Source organism: Biomphalaria glabrata, chromosome 2 (assembly GCF_947242115.1).
Source record: "Biomphalaria glabrata chromosome 2, xgBioGlab47.1, whole genome shotgun sequence".
In the NCBI taxonomy this organism is placed as follows: domain Eukaryota; kingdom Metazoa; phylum Mollusca; class Gastropoda; family Planorbidae; genus Biomphalaria; species Biomphalaria glabrata.
The window spans coordinates 50,066,028-50,088,205 of NC_074712.1; the positions used below are offsets into that span (position 1 = coordinate 50,066,028).

Genomic DNA, 22,178 nt, shown 5'->3' on the forward strand with positions numbered 1-22,178 from the left:
CTATCGTGTTCTGTATCCAGTTACTTGCTTGGGAAATCATTCATCTTACTAACAGATCACGCCCCACTAGCTTATATTAATATAAATAAGCTAACCAACCAGAGGATTACTAGATGGGCTTTAAAACTTCAAGACTTCAGCTTTACAGTTCAAGCTATTCCGGGACAAATCAACGTGATAGCTGACGAGTTGACAAGATGTGTCTAGGGACCGCTGCACTTATGTTCATTCATTAATCAGCTAATGAGAAAATTAACAAATACCATGTAGGATAACTTAAAATTTTATCTTGTCAAGATTGATTTAACATTACGCATCTGAATTTTTTATTTCCATTCAGAGATGTGAAATTTGTACTACAATATAGCAATTGTTTTGTTGTTTGTTGTATTGATTGTAGTCGTAGATGTCGAAGTAGGAACTGGTATGTAAGAAACACAAAGTAAAGAATTCCTTAATTTGGAAGATGTATTTGTTGTAACATAAAGTATTTACTAATAGGGTTTGTTGCTGAACATAAATATTATATATGTCAGACGCGAATAGTTCAATATGCGTCTTCTATGGTGCGTCGCTAAATAACTAAACTATAAATAAGGTGTCTAACAGATTCCTTAAGGTGTCTAACACACCTCATATCATCTCTCCATTAGTATATTTAGATCTATAATCTAATTCTAGTCTAGATCTATATATATAAATCGAATAGATCTAGTAATAGTATAGATTCTATCTTGAGACTAGATTGCCGAGTCTTGCCTATGCTATGCCTATAGTCAGTTTTTATTAGAAAAAAGTCTAGATATTAATAAAGACTAAAGTTTTTTAATTATTAAATTATTAGATATAGACATAAGACATAGATCTAATAATACTGTAATACGTTTACTATACTCTATACTTAATCTACTAAACTAGAGATCTATCTATAGATCTATCTATAATCTAGTCAATCTAGATCTATACAATATTCATTATAATACTTCTACTTATAATGACTTATTTTATAAGTTAGTACTTAGACTTAGATCTATTATAGTTTATTAATAGATTTACTTTTCAAATTGCGAATGATGTCTATAATGACTGATTTTTTTTTTTTTTTTTTTTATAATAATAGGCCTACTAAATCTAGGTCTAGACTCTACTTAAATCTAGTCTAAAATAATGACTGTCTAAGACTCTAGATGATTGAGAAGTTCACATAGAGGTGTTTTTAATAATACGGCATGTCGGCTGAAAGTATATAAAGTGCTTTTTAGCGGCCCCCGTAAGGGGAAAAAGCCGCTATTAGGTTTGTGCAAAATGTCCGTCTGTCCGTCTGTCCGTCTGTCACACTCAGATCTCGAAAACTAGAAGAGATATGAAAAATATTATTTCATCATTAAATCCGGCTTGAAAAGTTTAGATGCAACGGCTACTTTTGGTTTTCTAAAAGCAAACCGTTTAATTTATAAAATTAATTATGCAAGCGATTTTTTCATAAAAATACACCAATTCTAAAACAATTACGTAAATGTAAGGGAGGCAATGTTACAATATGCTAACAAAGATGGACAATTTTTGTGTATTTTCAGTATCACTAAGTCAAATATATTTTTAAAATGTACAGGAAATGTTTACAACAAATACAAATAATAGTTAAAGACGTTTTTTCTGGTCAACTAGCTGCTAAAATTAAAAGAAAACATTTCTGTTTGTTTATAAAGGCTAATAATGCACTTTGTATGTAAATATCACGCACATTTTTTTTAATGGACTTTTATGCAGCGATTTTCGTGCAGTAGCGTAACGTCGCAACATGGTCAGCTGCTAAACCAATTCCTTAAACTTTTTTTAAAAATAAGATTTTATTTTTTTTTGTTTATTGCCCCCATCCGAATAAAAGAAGCTTATTTTTGTGCTTTTTGTCTGTTGGTCGCTCTGTCCGTCACGATTAGATTTAAAAAACTAGAACTCTAAAAGCTATTGAAAATCTGATTTACCCTTTAATGTTCCTCCCATAACATCTCAATAGTTTTAAGTATCTAAAATTGATTGTTCCGGATTTTTTTGTGCAAAACTAATCAACGCCAACAAATGTTTGTTTGCTCTTCTAACTTATATTACATTCAATTTCCATGCTTAAACGTTGCAAAAACACATTATCAATAATATGTTGTTCCGTTTTTTATGTAAATAGCATATTAATGCTAAATCATAATCTCTATACTGACTTATATTTCATTAATTGTAAAAATGTTCCGGATATTGTTTTATAAAACATGAATTATGCCTAATGATTGTTTGAAATCGCATAAGGCTTTTAAAAAAAGTAATTTACTAGAATTGATTACTGAAAATTACTTTTTAGACATTTAATTTTCTTGTAAAACATAACATAGAAGTTTTGTAATCGATAAAGAAAGTTCCGGATTTTGTTTCTTACAAATCGTCGCCAGAAATTTCCGGATTTTGTTTCTTACAAATCGTCGCCAGAAATTTCCGAATTTATTTAAAAATCTACTAACGCCAAATAATTGTTTGAACTCCCTCTTCTAATTAATAAACAAATAATCTTCTCATTTACGAAATAATGTTTTTACGGATTTTTATGAAAAATATTTTAACTCACTACTTTCTTACAGTACATTTAACTTTCTACCTAAAACATTAAAAAATCTAATTATCGTTAATATTATGTTCCGATTTTTAAGGAAAACAGAATCCAAACACCAAAGTAAGGTATGAAAATCTCTCCACGTGGCTGTAGTACATCTAATTTTTATACGAGACCATCCAAAAAATTTTATTAACGGTATTACATTTATCTGAAATTCTCTTTTTCTTTTACTATTTATACAAACATCCGGAACAATCTATTATATAAACTTTTCAATTGTGTTCATACCTAAAAATTATTGCGATGTTTTGAAACGTAAAATAAAGGTTAATCAATTTTTAATAACTTTTAGTTGTTTTTTTTTATATCAAGATAACAGACAGACCGACTGACAGACAAAACGCAAAAACAATGTGGCTTTGATCCTTTTTAAATAATATCTATTAGAACTCAGTGCACCAATGTCTATGAACCCTCGTTAAATATCTCGTGTAAATAAAGACATTTTTTTTATGGTACCGGTACTAGCCTATTGTGAGGTAATGGAATTGTTTTTCTTTGACGTCATATGAATGGACTCTTTAAATGTAATGTTAAAAGAACGCACTCGGTGCACCAATGTCTATTAACCCTCGAAAAAATTGCTTGTATTAATGAAAACATATTTTAGTCTAACTAAGCCGTGTGACGTAGTGTTTTTTTTTCCTTTGACGTCACATGGAATGAATTCTTTAAATGAAATGCTAAAAGAACGCACTCGGTGCACCAATGTCTATGAACACTCGAGAAATGGCTCGTGTTGATAAAGGTGATTTTTAGTCTAGCTAGGCCTTGTGACGTAGTGTTTTTTTTTCCTTTGACGTCATATGGAATGAATTCTTTAAATGAAATGCTAAAAGAACGCACTCGGTGCACCAATGTCTATGAACACTCGATAAAAGGCTCGTAATGATGAAGGCGATTTTTATCCTAGCTAGGCCGTGTGACGTAGTGTTTTTTTTCCTTTGACGTCATATGGAATGAATTCTTTAAATGAAATGCTTAAAGAACGCACTCGGTGCACCAAAGTCTATGAACACTCGATAAATGGCTCTTATAGATGAAGGCGATTTTTAGTCTAGCTAGGCCGTGTGACGTAGTGTTTTTTTTTTCCCTCTGACGTTATATGGAATTAATTCTTCAAATGAAATGAAAAAAGAACTCGGTATAGTAATGTTTATTAAGCCTCGTTATGTGACTTGCGTTTAAAAAAGGAATGATATCTTGATTTAGATCTAATCTAGATTTTTTAAACTAGATCTAGATTTTTATTATTACAGTATATCTAGATCTGGATTTATATTCTAATTAAAATTATTTTAGAGTCTAGATCTAGAATTTCTAGATCTAGTTTAGACTAAAATAGATTAAGATGTAGAATTTCAATTTCTAAACTTAAAGTGTAAAAAAAAAAGTGTAGATTTTCATTTCCAAACGTTTTGATCAATATTGTAATGTTTTAATATACTAAAACTAATCTACTATTTTTTTATTGAATTTAAATTTAAATTTACGGCAAATGAATCTTTGAAACATTATTACTTTTGACCATCGGATGGCTGCCTGGTCGTGCGGTTTGCGCGCTGGACTGTCGTTCAGATTTATGGATGGCCCAGGGTTCAAACCCTGCCCGCTCCCATCCCCCGTCATCCTGCGGGAGGTTTGGACTAGGAAGTAATTATCTTCAACTCTGAAGGAACATCCGAAACGTGTAAAACATTTTACATCAAAATTAAATCACCTCTTGAATATTATTTGCGAATATGCAGATCCGACAGGGATCCGACTTCGACGGGGGCCGCCTCTGAGTTTGTGTAACACAAACTCTCTTTGTAATCTTGTTTTTCTTTGCATTAATAGTGTACACCCACACTTTTGAGTTAATGAAATTTAGATACTATCAAATTTTTCTATGCCCTTGGAGGACTGTCGTGACACGGTTACTATGTGTGGTCAATCGTAACACACGGTCAGGTGTTGGAGATCAGAGAGTTAAGGGACCTTCGGAAAGTCACGAGTGTGTTGGAAACAAGAAGAAGGAAGTCATCTAGTGGAGTTGTTCTGTATATAATGTTAGCCTTGTATATATGTTATGTTGAAATACTTCATAATTAAATGGCACTTTATATTTAAAGAGACTTGTTTCTTCACAGTAGACTTGTTGAACTTAAGTCGGAGGTTAACATTTGAATCAGTATTCCATTCAATGAGTTAGTTATCAAATGGTAAATATACTTTGTATTGTCCAATTGAAACTTTTGCCATTGTGACCTTAGATAAAAAAGTTTTTGTACCAATGCGCAAAACTATGAATGAAGATTAAGTTATTAATAAAGAAGTCTGTGACCTTTTTTAAAAAACTTGCCTCCCATGATGTTTTTCATTAAAAAGTGGTGTAATTTTTTAAAAAAATCTGATTGCATACATAATTTGAAAGAAGAACGTGCAATTTCGGAAAAGAAAAAAAAAAGTAGCCGTTGCATCATAATTTTTAATGATCTAAAATATCAATATGTGCGATTTTCATATTCTCTTCTAGTTTATGATATCTAAACGGGACGGACTGACGGATTGGCAGGCTACACAAATCTAATAGCGTCTTTTCCCCTTGCGGGGGCCGCTAAAAATAATTGAGAATATTTGTAATTGGATTTCCTTTACATTTTTTTGCAGACTATGAATGGGATTCTACTGCTTATAAAATCTGGAAGAGATGGGTTTATTACCCTGGTAATATATGTGGTATCTACCATCCAAAATACAAACGGTTAGTTGTTGATGATTGTCAAGCTCCAGACAAATTTCTTCAAGACTGTGGCTACAATGTTGTCTGTGAGCTTATGCAATTTACCAGAGAAGATCTTTAAATTATCATCAACTATACACATTAAATTACAAAGCTTTCCTTGCTCTTGCTTCCAAAACTACAATTTAAAAGAATGATGAAATGACTTGTCCTTGTTTATCTTTATTGCATTTGTTTTAACTTTTAATCATACTAATAAAAATATATATTGAGATTATTGTTATGCGTTATTAATATATTTCTACCTATATAAAAATATATTTAAAATGAAAAAAAAAACTTTAAAAAAGCTTCTATTAAGCATAATTGTATTAATTATTTTGGGTCAGTCAGGAAATTTAATTTTTAATATATCTAGAATAACAATAAGAAATCTGAGCGATTAGAAATAATTCTACATTTGGCTGTGTTGCTGCAAGTATGTAAAAGAAAAAAGTTTAAAAAATGAATTATCTATAACAAAAAAAAAGTTAAATGAAATCAAATCATATACCCATATATACTATTATATACATATATATAAGGTATTTGATTTTTATATAAAATTTATTTAGGCAAGTTCTGTTTTATTATATATATATATATATATATATATATATATATATATATATATATATATATATATATATATATATATATATATATATATATATATTGTATAACCAAGCTCCCGCGCTACACTAATGGTGCGCATCTGAGCACTACTGAACACGACTAGTGAAAGGCATATTGAGACAGGAAGAAGGACTGTTGTGAGCCGGCTAGAAGTCAAGGGAGTTTAAACAGTCTGGTGCTGAGTGCTGTCCTGTGTGATACTAGGAAACTGTGTGGGAGACCTGGAGCGACACTGGGAAGTGTGTCGGTGGTCTGTTCTGTGTTCTGGTATGAAGTAGGACTCTTAGAACTTAAAACACATTACTCCCTGTGACTTTATAGCAGACGTCCAAGTCTAACTAGTAACTATTACTATTTGTTGATGCTTATACTAGTTATAATAAATAAATACATCGTTTACTCTAGTCAACCTGTCTTTCGTTGAGTGCCTGCCTTAGAGAGTTACAACAATATATATATTAAATATATGGATAAATGCTGATCTGGAAACCACTGTTGTGAACTCCTTATTTAAATTATACTTGACACATAACATACTTCTTTCAATAGCTTAAAGAGACGCCAGGGACGAATTAACAACAAAATATAACTTGAATAAAAGTAATCAGGATAACTGTAGTTGTAGACAACGCATCAAAATATGTTTTATGTGATGTTGGTCATTGTAGCCCTATGGGTAATCAACCAATACATTATTTGCAACACAGACCTGTGTTCTTAAAAGGACTGATGTAAACATTTTCCATGTATGTCCACGGTGTTATGTTTATCTGGCTATATGGAATGTGTGCTGTTTCGAAAAGGTTGGATCAGGTCAGTTGGACTCACAAATGACAAGGAGAATTAAGGCGATAATGAGATTATGACATTGACTTCTGCCAATTGTAAAGTATTTGATTGTTTATGCGTGATTATTTTTTATAAACATTAAAGTGTCTCATTATGTCAAACCCGAGTTGTCTGGTTCTTGACTTGTTTTGGAAAAGGGTTTATAGAGAAACGCAACGATTCGTTTTTAGGAATAAAATAAAAGCTCTTTTTTTTTCTCATAGTAAATTTATATATATATATATATATATATATATATATATATATATATATATATATATATATATATATATATATATATATATATATATATATGTAATACATGCATTTCCTTAAAGATAATAAAGATTTATATTATATTATATTTGTAAGCTTTTTAATATCGTTCAACAAATTACATAATCTACTAGTAGGAAAAATATAACTGTAACAAATAACTCCTACTATGCACATTGATTCTAATATTACAAAGAAAATTTATTCCTTAAAAATACAAACACAATGATTTTTTATTATAACCAACTACATTTTGATACAACATAGCATTCTAACTGCCTAAAAAACAGAAGAAAAACCTATACAGAAAATTTAAAGAAACTAAGGCAGAAAGACTTTACAAAAAGTATATAAAATTAAACTCTTAACCCAAAAAGTAAGCAGACACGTGCAGAGTCAATACATAAACAATGTAATATCTAAAGATAACAATAAAAACCTATGGTCATACATTAAGTCTAAGAAAATGGAAACAACAGGCATAGCGCCATTAAAAGATGAACATGACATAATGATAATGAAACTAAAGCAAACATTCTAAACAAATACTTTGCATCAGCATTCTCAGCCCCAGGAGACAAATACATATTACTTAATTGAACCAAGTAGACAACATAGAAGATATAGTAATACAAGAAAATGGAATTCAAAAACTATTAGCCAACACCAAACCAAATAAAGCGTTTGTACCTTATGGTATTCCAGCTAGATTACTCAAAGAACTAAGCAATGAGCTAGCCCCAGTGTTCAAAATACTCTTTCAGGCATCGCTTAACCAGGGCAGAGTACCAAAGGACTGGAAAGAAGCTAATGTCACCCCCCTTTTTAAAAAAGGAGAAAAATCTGACCCATGTGAAAAATCTGACCCAGGAAACTACAGACCAGTATCACTTACAGCATCACATGTAAAATCCTAGAATACATAATATGTAGCAACATCATAAACCACTTAGACAAACATAATGTCCTCACCCCATACCAACATGCTTTAAGAAATATAGATCATGTGAAACACAACTAATTGGACTAATTGATGATTTTTATTGATGAGTTTAGATAATAGTGAACAAATAGATGTAATCTTACTAGATTTTTCTAAGGGATTTGACAAAGTTCACCACCATAGTTTGCTTAAAAAATTAAAATATTTCGGCATTAATGGTCCACTGCATTAGTAGATTAAACATTTTCTGATAGGGAGAGAACAAACTGTAATAATAAATGGCTCTAAATCAACACCGACAACAGTAAACTCAGGTGGACCTCAAGGAACAGTCTTGGGTCCACTACTAATTTTAATTTACATAAATGATTTACCAAATTACATTACTTAAGGAACAAAAGTCAGATTATTTGCAGACGATTCCATAATATATAGATCGATAAAAACAACACAAGACACAGATATTTTACAAAGAGAATTAGATGAATTACAGAAATGGGAATCAAATTGGAGCATGTCTCTCCACCCAGAAATATGTCAGTTGTTAAGAGTAATAAAAAAACTAAAACAAATTAATTCCACTTATCTTATTCATTGCAAACCAGTAACACAGACTAAAAACGCAAAATACCTAGGAGTTTTAATAAATGAAAAACTGTCATGGAACCCACATATGGATGAAACTATAAAAAAAAAACAAAGCATTAGGGTTTATTAAAAGTAATTTATATAAATCAAATGAGAACAAAAAACTAAATTGTTATTTAACCTTGGTTCCGAAAATAATAGAATATGCATCCTCCGTTTGGGACCCCTCAAAGCAAGAAAACATTAAGAAACTGGAACAACACAAAATAGAGCAGTGAGATTCATAACAAATGAATATTCACATTTGACTAGAGTAACACCTTTAGTAAAATCACTAAATTTACAAAGCCTTCAGGACAGAAGGCTCAAAAAAAAAAGCAATCATACATAACACACTAAACCAAAATCTTCAAATACAAAGACAAAATTTAATAAAATACTCTGAAAGACACAAAGATAAAGGCACATTCCTCGTCCCATATGCTAGGACAAATTTGTACAAATACTCCTTCTTTCCTAGTGCTATTAGAGCATGGAATGGGTTGCCTGAGCTAGCCAGGAAAACCAGAGACTTGGCTGAATTTAAGTCATTGGTTAATATGCATGACTAAATGCATGACACGTAGGACGTAATTATCTTCTTTTTTGAAGTAACGTCTGTATTATATAAGATAAGATAAAAATACAAAATAACATAGTTGGCCAACACTTCACACTCATTCTCTGTCACTTTCAATCTGTAAACTTGGATGATCCAAAAATTATTAGCAAACAGCAAACCAAATAAAGCATCTGATTGTGTTCCAGGTAGATTAGTCAAAGAACTAAGCAAGGAGCTAGCACCAGTGTTCAAAATACTTTTTCAGGCATCTCTTAACCAGTGCAGAGTACCAAGAGACTGGAAAGAAGCTAATGTTACCCCCCCTTATTGAAAAAATGAGAAAATTCTGACACAGGCAACTACAGACCAGTATCACTAACCAGCATCACATGTAAAATCCTAGAACACATATGCAGCAACATCATAAACCACTTGGACAAACTCAATGTCCTTACTCCATACCAACATGGCTTTAGAAAATAAAGATAATGTGAACACAACTAATAGAACTAATTGATGTTTTCAAAAGGTTTAGATAATAGTGAGAAAATAGATGCTATCTTACTAGATGTTTCCAAGGTTAATTTGCATGACTAAATGCATGATGCATAAGACATAATCATCTTCTTTTTTGAAGTAAGGTCTGTATTAAATAAGATAGGTACACTATCAACTATTAATATCACTTTATTATGAAGCATTTCCCATAATAAAGAATAAGCAATACATATTGTTACGTATTTCTGAATCTTCTGGCTAGATTTACTAGTAGGCACACAAATAAAAACACTGCTAAGAACTTGACGACTAAACTTTCAGCTTCATATAACTTTATTGACTATTATATCTAAAAATTTGTTACTGTAACATGTAGCGTAGAAGACTGTACAATATCTGTCATTTTAAAGTTAGCTATACCCTCGTTGCAATTCATCTCTTCACTTCGCTGCAATTCATCTCTTCTCAACTTGCATCGAGCTGTATTCCACAGAACAGACCAACGACACACTTCCCAGTGTCGCTCCAGGTCTCCCAAAACTGAACCAAGTCGTACTCAAGTCTACCGAATCAGAGCCGTACACGTCTTACATCGACGTCTTACATCAAGTCCACTGAAGTTTGCTGTATAAACCTTAACGACAGTAGTCCACTCCAGTTAACTCTACCCTAGTTAACTTGCATCGAGTGATACACATCTCTCTTCTACTGTCTTGTACAGTAGACAACAGTACCGACGACTCACTCACGACTGACTTTCACATTAACTCTCTGGCTTATATAGAGTACCTAATCGCTTGTCCAAAGTTGCACAAACACGGCTAGTATCCTCTGGAATAACACGTGAGGAAACGCCACTTCCTGTCTTTGTTTATACATGTAGATTCCAGAAAGCATCGGCTGCAGTGTCATCTTGCCGGGGTCACAAGTTGTGACCTCTATCTGTCACTGGACATTGTTAGTACCTTCTGGAATAACACGTAAGGACACGTCACATCCTGTCTTTGTTGATACATGTACATTCCAGAGAACACCCGCTGCTGTGTTATCTCGCCGGGGTCATACGTTAACCTATATCTATAACTGTGATTTGTAACAATATTAAAATGTTTCAAGTTACACAAGCTTGTCATTAAAAATTACAATTCTTAGATTTATTAAGGGTTTTTCTTTAAACATGTACACATAAAAAATGATATTGGAAGCAGTCATTACTTTCACTTACCAAACTATTTACATATTTCTTCAGTGAAGAAAATCTCTGATATTGGTAGTTAGAGAATGAAAAAAAAACACAAGATGTCAGTTTTAAACAAAGACATTACTTGCACAGCTAGAGGGACTAACATTTTCTGCTGTTGTTTTTTTGACAATATATGTGTTATTTGAATTAAGCCTATATTGTCAAGTATGTTACCATAATGAACCAAATGATTATTTATTAATGACATGTCTGTAACAAAAATATAGTAGGAATTATTGACCTTTAAATAAAATAATTTTGACAACTTTTGCCTCACAACAGTGGCATGCCGTTGTATATCGAACATTTTTGCAATATGATGCTGTCTCATATTGAAATAAATGTTGACAAGCACTGTAATTAAATTGAAATAATGGTTTTCAATCCCTGATTGACTTTCTAATATGTGTCCTCCCAATTCAAAGATGTCTGTTGTGCCTAAATCTTTTTATTAATATATAACATTACTTATATCTACACATTTTAACACTATTTATTTTCATACGATGCCTAATAGCTTTCTCTGCAGATAATAGCACAGATACAGTACCATTTGAGGGAATTATTAGCCCACCTTTGTTTTTTAAATTTAGTAAATGATAACTTAAAGAAAAATCTGTGGGCTTTTCAACACATACTAATGATACTCTACATGTTGAACAATTAACTACATTCATGGCTTTTCTAACAACTTAACAAGCTATGTATGAAACAATCTGTTCAATTGTGTATTTATAGTTAATGTTGAAATTTGAACAGTAATCATGTTCAGACAAAAAGACTGGTCATCTGCAAATAGGGCTTCACTCATCACAATTTCTGAATTTGCCAATGGTGGAGTTGTGAGGTCTGAACTGTCCAGTAAAGATACATTGCCTGTTTTTCCAGGTTGAACCCCACATCGAACAAGGATTTTCTCAAATTTAGCTTGAAATAGTTTAACATTAGGGTTGTTGTTCCAGCTACCTACAGAAATAAAAATTATAATTGATTATTTTTTAACAAATAAAATTATGTACCAACAATGGAAATACAGGTATACAGAAAATATAATTGTGATTTTTATTTTCATTTAACTTACCAGCTCTTCTTACTGCATTGAATAATAGCTCCAGATGGTCTTGTGAAAATGTGTACGTTAGAACAAATTGCTGAATCATAAGAAGTTATGGTACAAGAGCAATCAGGCTTTCAATAGTTATTAAGAAGCTGTTATTGCAGTGTGTCTGGATAAAAAAATAGAATAATACATGAACAATTTTTTTATAAACAAAAAAAATGCTAATATAAAAAGTAACAAATTTATAACCATTAATGATTTTTTAAAATATCTTTAAAAGTTTACATTATGTTTGATAAAAATATTTATTATATTACACTACATAAAAATATTTACTTTTTTGTTTGGTAAAGAAAGCGACCATAAGTTCTTAAAGACAGCAAATATGTTTTTGTAGCTTCAAGAAAATGAAGCTTTTCTGGCCAGTTCTCTGCATTTATAGGTGACTTGAAACCTTTATTGTGCAGATTTCTAGAGTTTAATACAGCAAACAGTGAGTCCATGTTCTAAAAATTGAAGAAAAATGAATATTTATTATAGTATATTTACAAGTGTTAATTATAATAGTAAATTAAAAATCATTATGCCATTTCTGGATACCATGAGTATCATTTAAAATGTTTTAGAAACAACATTACATATATTACATAAAAATATGGCTCTCATTTATAATTTGAAATACCCAACCAATAGTTCTGATTAAAAATTGAATATAATTGTTTAAAATAATATATCAAATACATTTAAACATGTAAAGTAAGAAGACTAAGTTAAAAGACTACTCTAATCAGAATTAAATTATTATAATTTATTGTTCCTACTCTTAAAAATGTAACAGTTGGCAGCATTTCTGAAAAGTCATATCCATTTTGCTCAGTTTTATATAAGTATTGCAAGGCATCAGCTACTGAAGTACTTATCACTTGCACAGCTAGAGCTACTTTCATTTTCTGGTTTTTAAACTGTGTATGTCTTGAAGTCAGTTTGTTTGCAATAGATAAACCACAATTTTCTTGGAGAGATTTTAAATTTACTATATGTCTCCAGCTGATGAGTCCATTTTTGGAAAAAAATGTTTTCAGACATTGCTAAAGCATTTCTTGTAAGTTTGATCATATGGCATGGATCCGAAAATACATTAATTTTATTTCTAGTTGAAGGATCTGTGAAAGCTGTTTCAAGGAATTGAACATTTTTCAATTTATATCCCAAAAGCTCACATGTCGAGAAGTTAAAAGGATGTTCATCCATTGTTAATGACCATACTTTCATTCTAATGTTGTGGAGCTCAGATAAAATATCAAGCAGTATCTGCTTTTGTGTGACTGCACTAATGCAAAAAGTGAAATAATAGGCAATAGGAGCTTTCCAGTTCCCCTTAAACCAACTATAAGCACAACAAGGGCTTCTGTTGCTTCCAATTCTTATTTATTATGTTGGTGTCCAAGATTCACAAACCCAGTCATAATTTTGTTATGTGCATCATAGCAAATGTGTTTTTTTAAGACATTGCGTCTCACATGCAAGCCACATTTGTGTATACTTCTGGATTGTCTATTACAAGTTGCTTCAATGCTTCCATCATGCATTCCTGGAGAGCCATCAATTTTAGATATTCTCCTGAGGAAAAAGGAAAAGTAAATATTTTACCCAACTGCTTATAATATAACATAAATATATACAATTTTTAGAATCATCAAAGTTTAGCACTGTTTTAAAATAAAAAATAATTTTATAATCATTTATTTTCTCATCAAGGTATTGTTGATTTTGGTAAATGCAGATGTTTTAAATATCTAAGCATGCTCAACACATATACCTTCTTAATGTTCTGGTTGAGGGAAGATGAAATTTCGTGGTTAGGTACTCATAAGCATTGGGCCCATAATAGTGTAAAGTTAAGGCGAATGAAATCAGTTCATCACTCACTGTATGGTGCATTCCCTTTGGATTAAAAAAAAATATGTGCAATGGAAGTTCTGAAATATAAGAAAATATAAAATAAATTATATCTATATACAAATATATAATTGACTATAAATAGATAATAAAAAATGTATCAATATCATTTTTATGATTCTGAAAATTATTGGAATATTTATGAAATAGTTACCATTAAACATTTCAAGTCAACTTGTCAGTTCTTTTGTAAGGAGCTTTTTTTCTTTTAATTCCTTTTGTAATGATTTGACTCTTCCTTTATAATATGTTTGAAGCTGCTTACAACATTTCAACTGTTTCCTCAGTTTTGCAACTTTAATCCATGCACAATGAAGTTTACACTTCATTATTATCGTGCATGAAGCTGCATAGTTATATTCCTTAGCAATATAAAAATTAAACAATTTACAAAATCAATATAAAACGTAATTGTAAATGTGTATTACCACTAATTATTACAATTAGTATAAAACAAATACCAACTTCATAAAAAAGAATTGATAAAAATGCGTATAATATCAATTATATTCAGTTGAAATTTCATATAAGACAGTGTACTTCTTTTAGACCTTCCACACCATTATCAGAATTTGTGGAAGAAGAGCTCTGTGCATTGATTCTATAAGTTGAAGGGTTGACATTTTCAATCTAGAGTCAGAAATAGGAAACTTATGTGATAAATAAATTATTACTTAATCAAGCATTTCATTGAAATTAAAAAAAAATGTTACTTAATTTGAAAAAAAACAACTTTTTATTATGCTATTTTTTTTACCTCTTTTAGAACTCCCACATAATCAACTGTATTCTTCACAGTAGAGCTATGTGCATTGATATTACAAGTTGAAAGATTGACATTTTCTCTCCAGAGACAGAAATAGATAATTTAGTCCAATAACAAAATGTATACAGTACTAAAAAGCCTTTTATTATAATTTTAAAAATCAATTTGGGTAAATAAAACATTTAATTGAAAAAGCCAGTCATACTTTAAAATTTTAACAGTTAATACATTATTTGAGATTTACAAATTATCATATTGAATAAAGTAGGAATCGCCATAGGCTACACATTATTACTTTCATCAGCAGTAAAATGTGTATTGTCAACAAAATCATATGCATAAGGGTACTATCCTTCTCCCCTTTCCGTTGCCTTTACCCATTTCAACCTGATTCCGATATTTTTGGGAAATCTAAAAAAAAAAAGATTTACGTATCATTTCTTGATAATGTTGAGTAAGTCATTATCTTTTATTATATTATGTACTTAATCTATAATGTGTATTTATATCTAGTTTATTATTGTAGATCTTTAATACGACTATATACTTTCTACTATACTTTCTACTATCTATGTACAGATCTAGATTATGACTTACTAGACCTACTTACTTTTTAAAATGCTATACTATATTATAGAGTATATAGATATATCTATAGTAGACTCTATATAGCTATACTGTAATAATATAGAAATAAAGAATATATCAATATATTTTATATAGACTAGCCCCTAAAATTGACTAGATATACATGATATAATTATATTATAATATAAGGATTCTATTCTATATAATTATATTATGATGATGTAGACATAGTAGATCTAAATTTACTGTGTAACTTTATAACTACTTTAGATATACTACTGCTCGATAAATATTTAGAACTGCTAACGAACGGATTAATAACCTAAAAAAAAAGTTATTCTTGGTTTTTTGTAGTGTAGAAATCGACCAATCCGACAGCGAATATGAGAGCACAATCTAGTTCTACCGAATCTACTCATTACTCATTGACTTTTGACTCATTGTTACGTGACAGTGATTGTATTTGAATTTTTAATCATTGTTCACAATGTAGGTAGGGGCCTACGTGATTATTATTATCAGTCGACCTTACATAATACCCAATCTAAATATATCTAGATAATCAAATCCTGATATAAACAATTTGAATATACGTTGAAACAACATTGGCTATGGCCATAATACAAAACAGGTCTCCAATGAAACCATCAAGTTTTTTTTAAACTAAGCACTTACCTATATATTTTTAAGTTTATAAATAACTTGCAACTATAGGAAATATGGCAATTTTGTACTTTTCAAAACTAAAGACCATAGTTATATATAGGCTGAAATGTACGTCCTAGAAATTATAGCTTAATTGCCGCCATTTTGTTTTTAAATAGATATAGTACATAAAACATATTTGACTCCCCCTAAATAAAAATAACTTCCTAATTCCAGTTTATATTTATTTATGTCTATGGTTGAAGACCACTGCTGTATATAGTAGGAAGAGTTGTGCCCATGCATAGGGGACACTACTCTGGTAGCCAGAAACTTTATATTGAATGTAGATCCAGATCTACTGCCAATTTGATCTTCTAGGTCTAGATCTAGATATAGAGTAAAGTGCGAAGTTCGAGCGCATTAAGCCCGCAAGCAGCAATTTTCAAGTTTGGATTTTTATAGCACCGTAACGGTCTGACCTATGAAAAAACTGATGGTATCTCTGAATTCCTCGTCCTTTTTTTTTGGATTTAATGTATCAAAAGGCTTAGTTAAAATTAAATACGAAGTCAAAGAGGTGTAGGGTAAGTATCGCCAAGCGTACTTTTCCTCAAGCGGATTTTTCCCCAGTTAGTAAGCTCGATCGGGTTGATGGAAGCTTCGAGCAGATCAAAGAAAATATATCTAAAAACATAAAGGCTCACAAAAGAAAATGAAATAATGAAGCAAATCAAAGTAGTAAGACAGGTTCAGGTCAAACTAATTAAAGAACCACCATCACAGAGACACAATAGTGTCTTATGTCAAAAACCAAAACGATGGTTTTCAATAATATCATACATGCACTAACAATGAAATGACGTCATCCATGAGACACGCTACTGTCTCGTATCAAAACATAAGATGTCTTTTACACAAACAAAACATACAGGAGAGGATAAGAGACTAAGTAGACGGTGACCGGTCACTTCATCCCCGGTCACTTCATCCCCGGTCACTTCATCCCCGGTCATTTCATCCCCGGTCACTTCATCCCCGGTCACTTCATCCCCGGTCATTTCATCCCCTGGTCATTTCATCCCCTGGTCACTTCATCCCCCGGTCACTTCATCCCCCGGTCATTTCATCCCCTGGTCACTTCATCCCCCGGTCATTTCATCCCCTGGTCACTTCATCCCCGGTCACTTCATCCCCTGATATTTTCATCATCTGATAATTTTATCTAAAAATTGTAATTTTAAAAAGCATTAAATAAGCAATATTTAATGTATTCCTTTTTTATTTAAATGACAGAGAGAGAGAAAGAAATAGAGAGAGAGAGAGAGAGAGAATCACACCCTAAATATACATGCAAGATTATTTCCAATAAGCACTTAAACAATTAATTTTAAGGATATAGGAACCTCATCATGACGGGTATGTTCTCAGAACTAGAGGCCCCCCACCAGTTTCGATATCTAAATTGAATATCAATAAACAAAATACATACTTACATTTACATGTAGAAATGAAATATCGATAGAAATAAAGTCCTATAACACAATTTGTAACTTTAATGTTTATAAGGAAGACCGCCTTTATTAGAAAAAAATAAAACCTTATTACAAGGCTAAAAATGACTCGCCCATTTTCAAGAAAGAGCGATTGAAAAATCAAATAAAGTGAAACATGGTCGTATTTTCACCACAGCTTGACCTTTGATTATAAGTTATCAGCGGCACGGTCATAATTATTGTAATCGCACTTCTATCTCTCAAAAGATTTCCACTACTTGCACCACACATTGGCCTTTGATGATAAGTTATCAGCGGCACGGTCATAATTATTCTAATCGCACTTCTATCTATCAAAAGATTCCCACTACTTGCACTACACCTTGGCCTTTAATCATTACGCTTTAGATAAGTACACATCCAGATTTACCATATAATATTAGATTTCTCATTAAGAATACAAAGTGGAAGAGGAAACACTATAAACGCATTAGTAATATGTCATAAAATGTAAAAAAGAAAGCATTCTACATAATCATATTTATAAATAAAATATTTAATTGGGGATGAAATGACCGGGGGATGAAGTGACCGGGGGATGAAGTGACCAGGGGATGAAATGACCAGGGGATGAAATGACCGAGGATGAAGTGACCGGGGATGAAGTGACCGGGGATGAAATGACCGGGGATGAAGTGACCGGGGATGAAGTGACCGAGGATGAAGTGACCGGGAACCTAAGTAGACATATGATATTTACATAAACCAATTTATTACTAACAAATAAATAAATTCTACTTAGCTCATTATCGAAACATTTTTTTCCATAACTGGCACACTCCTCTTGAGTAACACAGGAATAGCACAACAACACAAGTATAAGCTAAACATTATAGAGATTTATTTCAAACTACACTGGTCAGTGTGACGATACGAAACTTGCATGCAAAAAATCATTTGAGTTTTTCTCTTCAAATCGTGGAAAACTTTAAATTTTAACTTTATCAATTATTTTTATGTCCACCCATAACTAATTTCTTATAGGATTTATCTCCCCTAGCACTGTTTCTCAAGGAACGAATCTCGACGTAAAACATTAACAAGCTTCTCTAGGGCTAACTTTTAATTTTTGACCGCTGTACAGGTGACCAACAAACAATAGTCGCGGCACCAGCGCTTCACGCAGCGGCCTTAATATTTTCACAACTTTTTCTCCCCCCCGCAGGATACACACCGCTCTAAGAATAGCATTGCATTTGGGCTGGACAGATACATATTCGTTTATTTTTTTTTACTCTCACGGTAGGCAACGAATATTGACCATAAATCGGACATGACGCCTGACATCTCCAGTACATAGATACATGTGAGAAAATCACCTAGATTCTTCCCCACCCGTTAAACAAAAGTCCCATCTATATATAAAGCGACACCAACGCATCATCAGATAGGCCCGCTAGAATTCATACAGTCTCCCCTGTTAGGAAGTATATTTTGTGAGGTTTCATTAGGGACAAAGGGGTGAGTGTAAATATTTTGCTATACTTATTTCATTTTATAGGAATGTGTTAGTACACATTAGTAATTAACCACGTTCCTCGTCATTACATTATGACTATATTATGTATGTACATTGTACTATTTTATGTCGATGATATATCTCCATATATTATTATCAATGCCGCTATGGTTGTCTACCTTTGAAACCATAGTTATTGTATTTGATTGGTTATGTTTCATCCATTCCTGTATCTAAGTGATTGATGTAAACGATAACCTTTTGTGAATCTAAGTACTGTCTAAGAACTTAGATCACAGTGCTCTAAACCTACAGAGCGCATGGGAAAGTAATTATTTCACATTCCTATTATATATCCCTCAAACATACATGTCTCACAGCCTTGTGAACTTATAGTTTCTTGATGGGTTTAATTTTGATTAATTATATCAAACCCTTATCATTGTATCTCGATTCCTAGTAGTTATTTTCATCTTATATTTAAGTATATACTATGCTCATTCCCCATTGTATTATAACTGATTACTTATCGTCGTTATCAAATTTTTGATGAATCTTGACTAGTATCATCCTACATTGTATGATAACACATTTATTGTGGTTATCTCACTTGTATCATTTTTGTTAGTGAGTTATATGCATGCTTTAAGATTTTATGCATGATTGTCTTAAATGCCTTATTGGGATTGATACCATTACCTGTATCTGAATGATTGCAAGGCATATGGGAATCCATGCTCAATGCCTTTAGGAGGTTCCTAATTGTCTGTCTTATCCCCAGCCTGGTTGCTACACCCGATTGCTACACACGATTGCTGTATCCGATTGCTGTACTGATTGCGGTAACTGCTTGCTGTAACTGCTTGCCGTTGCTATAACTACCAGATCTCCATAGAAAGCTGTAACCAAAGCCGATCACACCAGATACTCCCCCCCCCCATTGCATACCTGTCAGCAAGAAGGCATTGCCTACCATCCTTGGCCATAAAATATTGCCCAGTGTCCACAGTGCCTTATACTGCCCAGTATCATCTGCCCAGTACCCAGCCCAAACTGTCAACTGCCCAATAGCCATTGCCTAATGCCGACCGCTTAGAGCAACCTTCGCTGAAGAAGACAAACTGGTGTGAGCCATCACGGCCATCTACAAGCTAGAAACCACAGCTGAGAGGTCCACCCCACTACAACTTAGTCTGCAGCACCAACCCTCTCTACTGCTAAACAGACAGCGGCCTCACCCTAGAGCCAGTTTGCCTACAGCGTAGAGAATATTCCGAGCCGACGTCTAAGACAGAGCAGGATTATTCATCCTTCTGAGTGCCAGTCCTACGATAACCAGAAGTCGACCCACGGGCTAGCAGCTAAGAATTTAAGTAGTCAAGGTATAGGAACACTCTACTCTTCCAGTCACTCCTAAAGTTTCAATCCATGAGGATCAATTAAGTTAGATATTAGCACCTTCATTTCATTTCTCCATTATAATTTTATTTGATCATTTATCTTTTGTAAACTTTCATTTATTTATTTATTTTTTATTTATATACTTATAATATTGGTCTGTTCTTTCTGTTAGTTGCGGTGTGCCTGTACAAAATCTTATATATGTGAGCGGGATAAATTAATAAAATTTCCCCTAGACTTAAATAAACAAGCCACGAATTAACTAATTCAACATCTCGTCACAGTCAGCTCAGAGACTGAAGAGAGTGGCAATTGTAAACAGTTAACAGGACTTATACCGACTATCACGTACACTGTATCTATATTTAGCCAAGGTCTGCCGACTAGATCAGCTAGCTCGGGAATTTCCATCATGCAGCAAACTTATGTTTTAAAATAAAAATGATTGGATAGAAATATTAATTATTGTACGTTGAGCTGTATTTACTGATCAGTTTGATTAACCAAGCGACAGGAAGAGATTAGTCACTGCAAATTTGTCTTCAGTCTCGTGCGGAACGTGTTAGGATTTAGATGTATATTTTGAGTCTCGTGTTGGAACTCAAAGGAAGATGACATGATCATTTTATTGTGTAGATCATTTATTTAGTAGAAAAATATTTTACAAGTTTTATTCAAGTACATTTAACCATTGTAATTATTTGTGAATAGCTTTTCCAAGTTTTGAATTAAAGTATTTATTTTAGACGAAGAGAAGTTTCTTCATTGAATATATAATAATATACTTAGATCGTCTTATTGACTAGCAACTTCTAGATGATCCTCTTATCAACTGACAACTTCTAGATGATCAGCCTATCAACTAGCAACTTCTAAACGATCATCTTATCAACTGACGATTTCAAAATCCTCGGCGACCACGATCATTGATAGTGCTGTTTAGATCAAGATAACCTTCAACGTGACATCTATCTTAGCACCATTGATGATCGTGACATCGACTGTCAAGACTCATTTTCTCTTTAATATACGTATGTTTAATACTAAATGTACCCAAGTCCTGGGTAATACCATAACGACACATACAACGACAGAATAAGATTCAGAATGCAAATTCACAGACATATAACATGTTTATTACATTATCTGCACTATAATACAGAATCAGTTCAGACATTTCTAATATCCATTATCCATTAAAAATACACCAGCTTAATATTCCATAGACAGAATAGTGACAACACAGAAAAATAATTAGAGTCTACACTTAGACTATATCTATATCCAAAAGTCCAACTGTCCTGGACTAGGAACAAAACTAAACTAAACTAATCCTTATAATTTTTTTAGATCTAGTCTATATTTATTATTATATCCTTAGATTTTAGATCTAGTCACTCTATTGTTAGACTTAGACTTTAATTAAGGCTTTAGATCTACTAATCATCTACTAATACTACTAATAATAACTAAATGTAATTGTGAAGAAACAAGTCCTTTTACGTTTAAAGTGTCTTTTAATTGTAGAACATTTTAACAAAACACATATACACGGCAACGTTATGTACAGATCTCCTGCTTCACTCGCTGACCTTTCTTTCTCTCTCTCGTGTTTACACACTAGTCACTTCCCCACAAGTCCCCTAACTCTCGATACTCAACACTTGACCGTGTGTCACGGTTGACCACACAGTGACCGTGTCAC

The 22,178-nt window shown here is 32.2% G+C and overlaps 1 protein-coding gene across 3 annotated transcripts in view; it reads left to right on the plus strand.

The window, feature by feature from the left end:
- Window positions 1-5,664, plus strand: part of LOC106072517 (uncharacterized) — a 100,205-nt gene extending 94,541 nt beyond the window's left edge. For all 3 annotated transcript variants that reach the window (XM_013232899.2, XM_056021096.1, XM_013232901.2), the window contains one exon: window positions 5,315-5,664. In XM_013232899.2, the coding sequence (XP_013088353.2) occupies window positions 5,315-5,508 (194 nt within the window). In that variant the 3' untranslated portion in view covers window positions 5,509-5,664. The remainder of the gene's footprint in view (window positions 1-5,314) is intronic.
- Window positions 5,665-22,178: the final 16,514 nt, after the last annotated feature.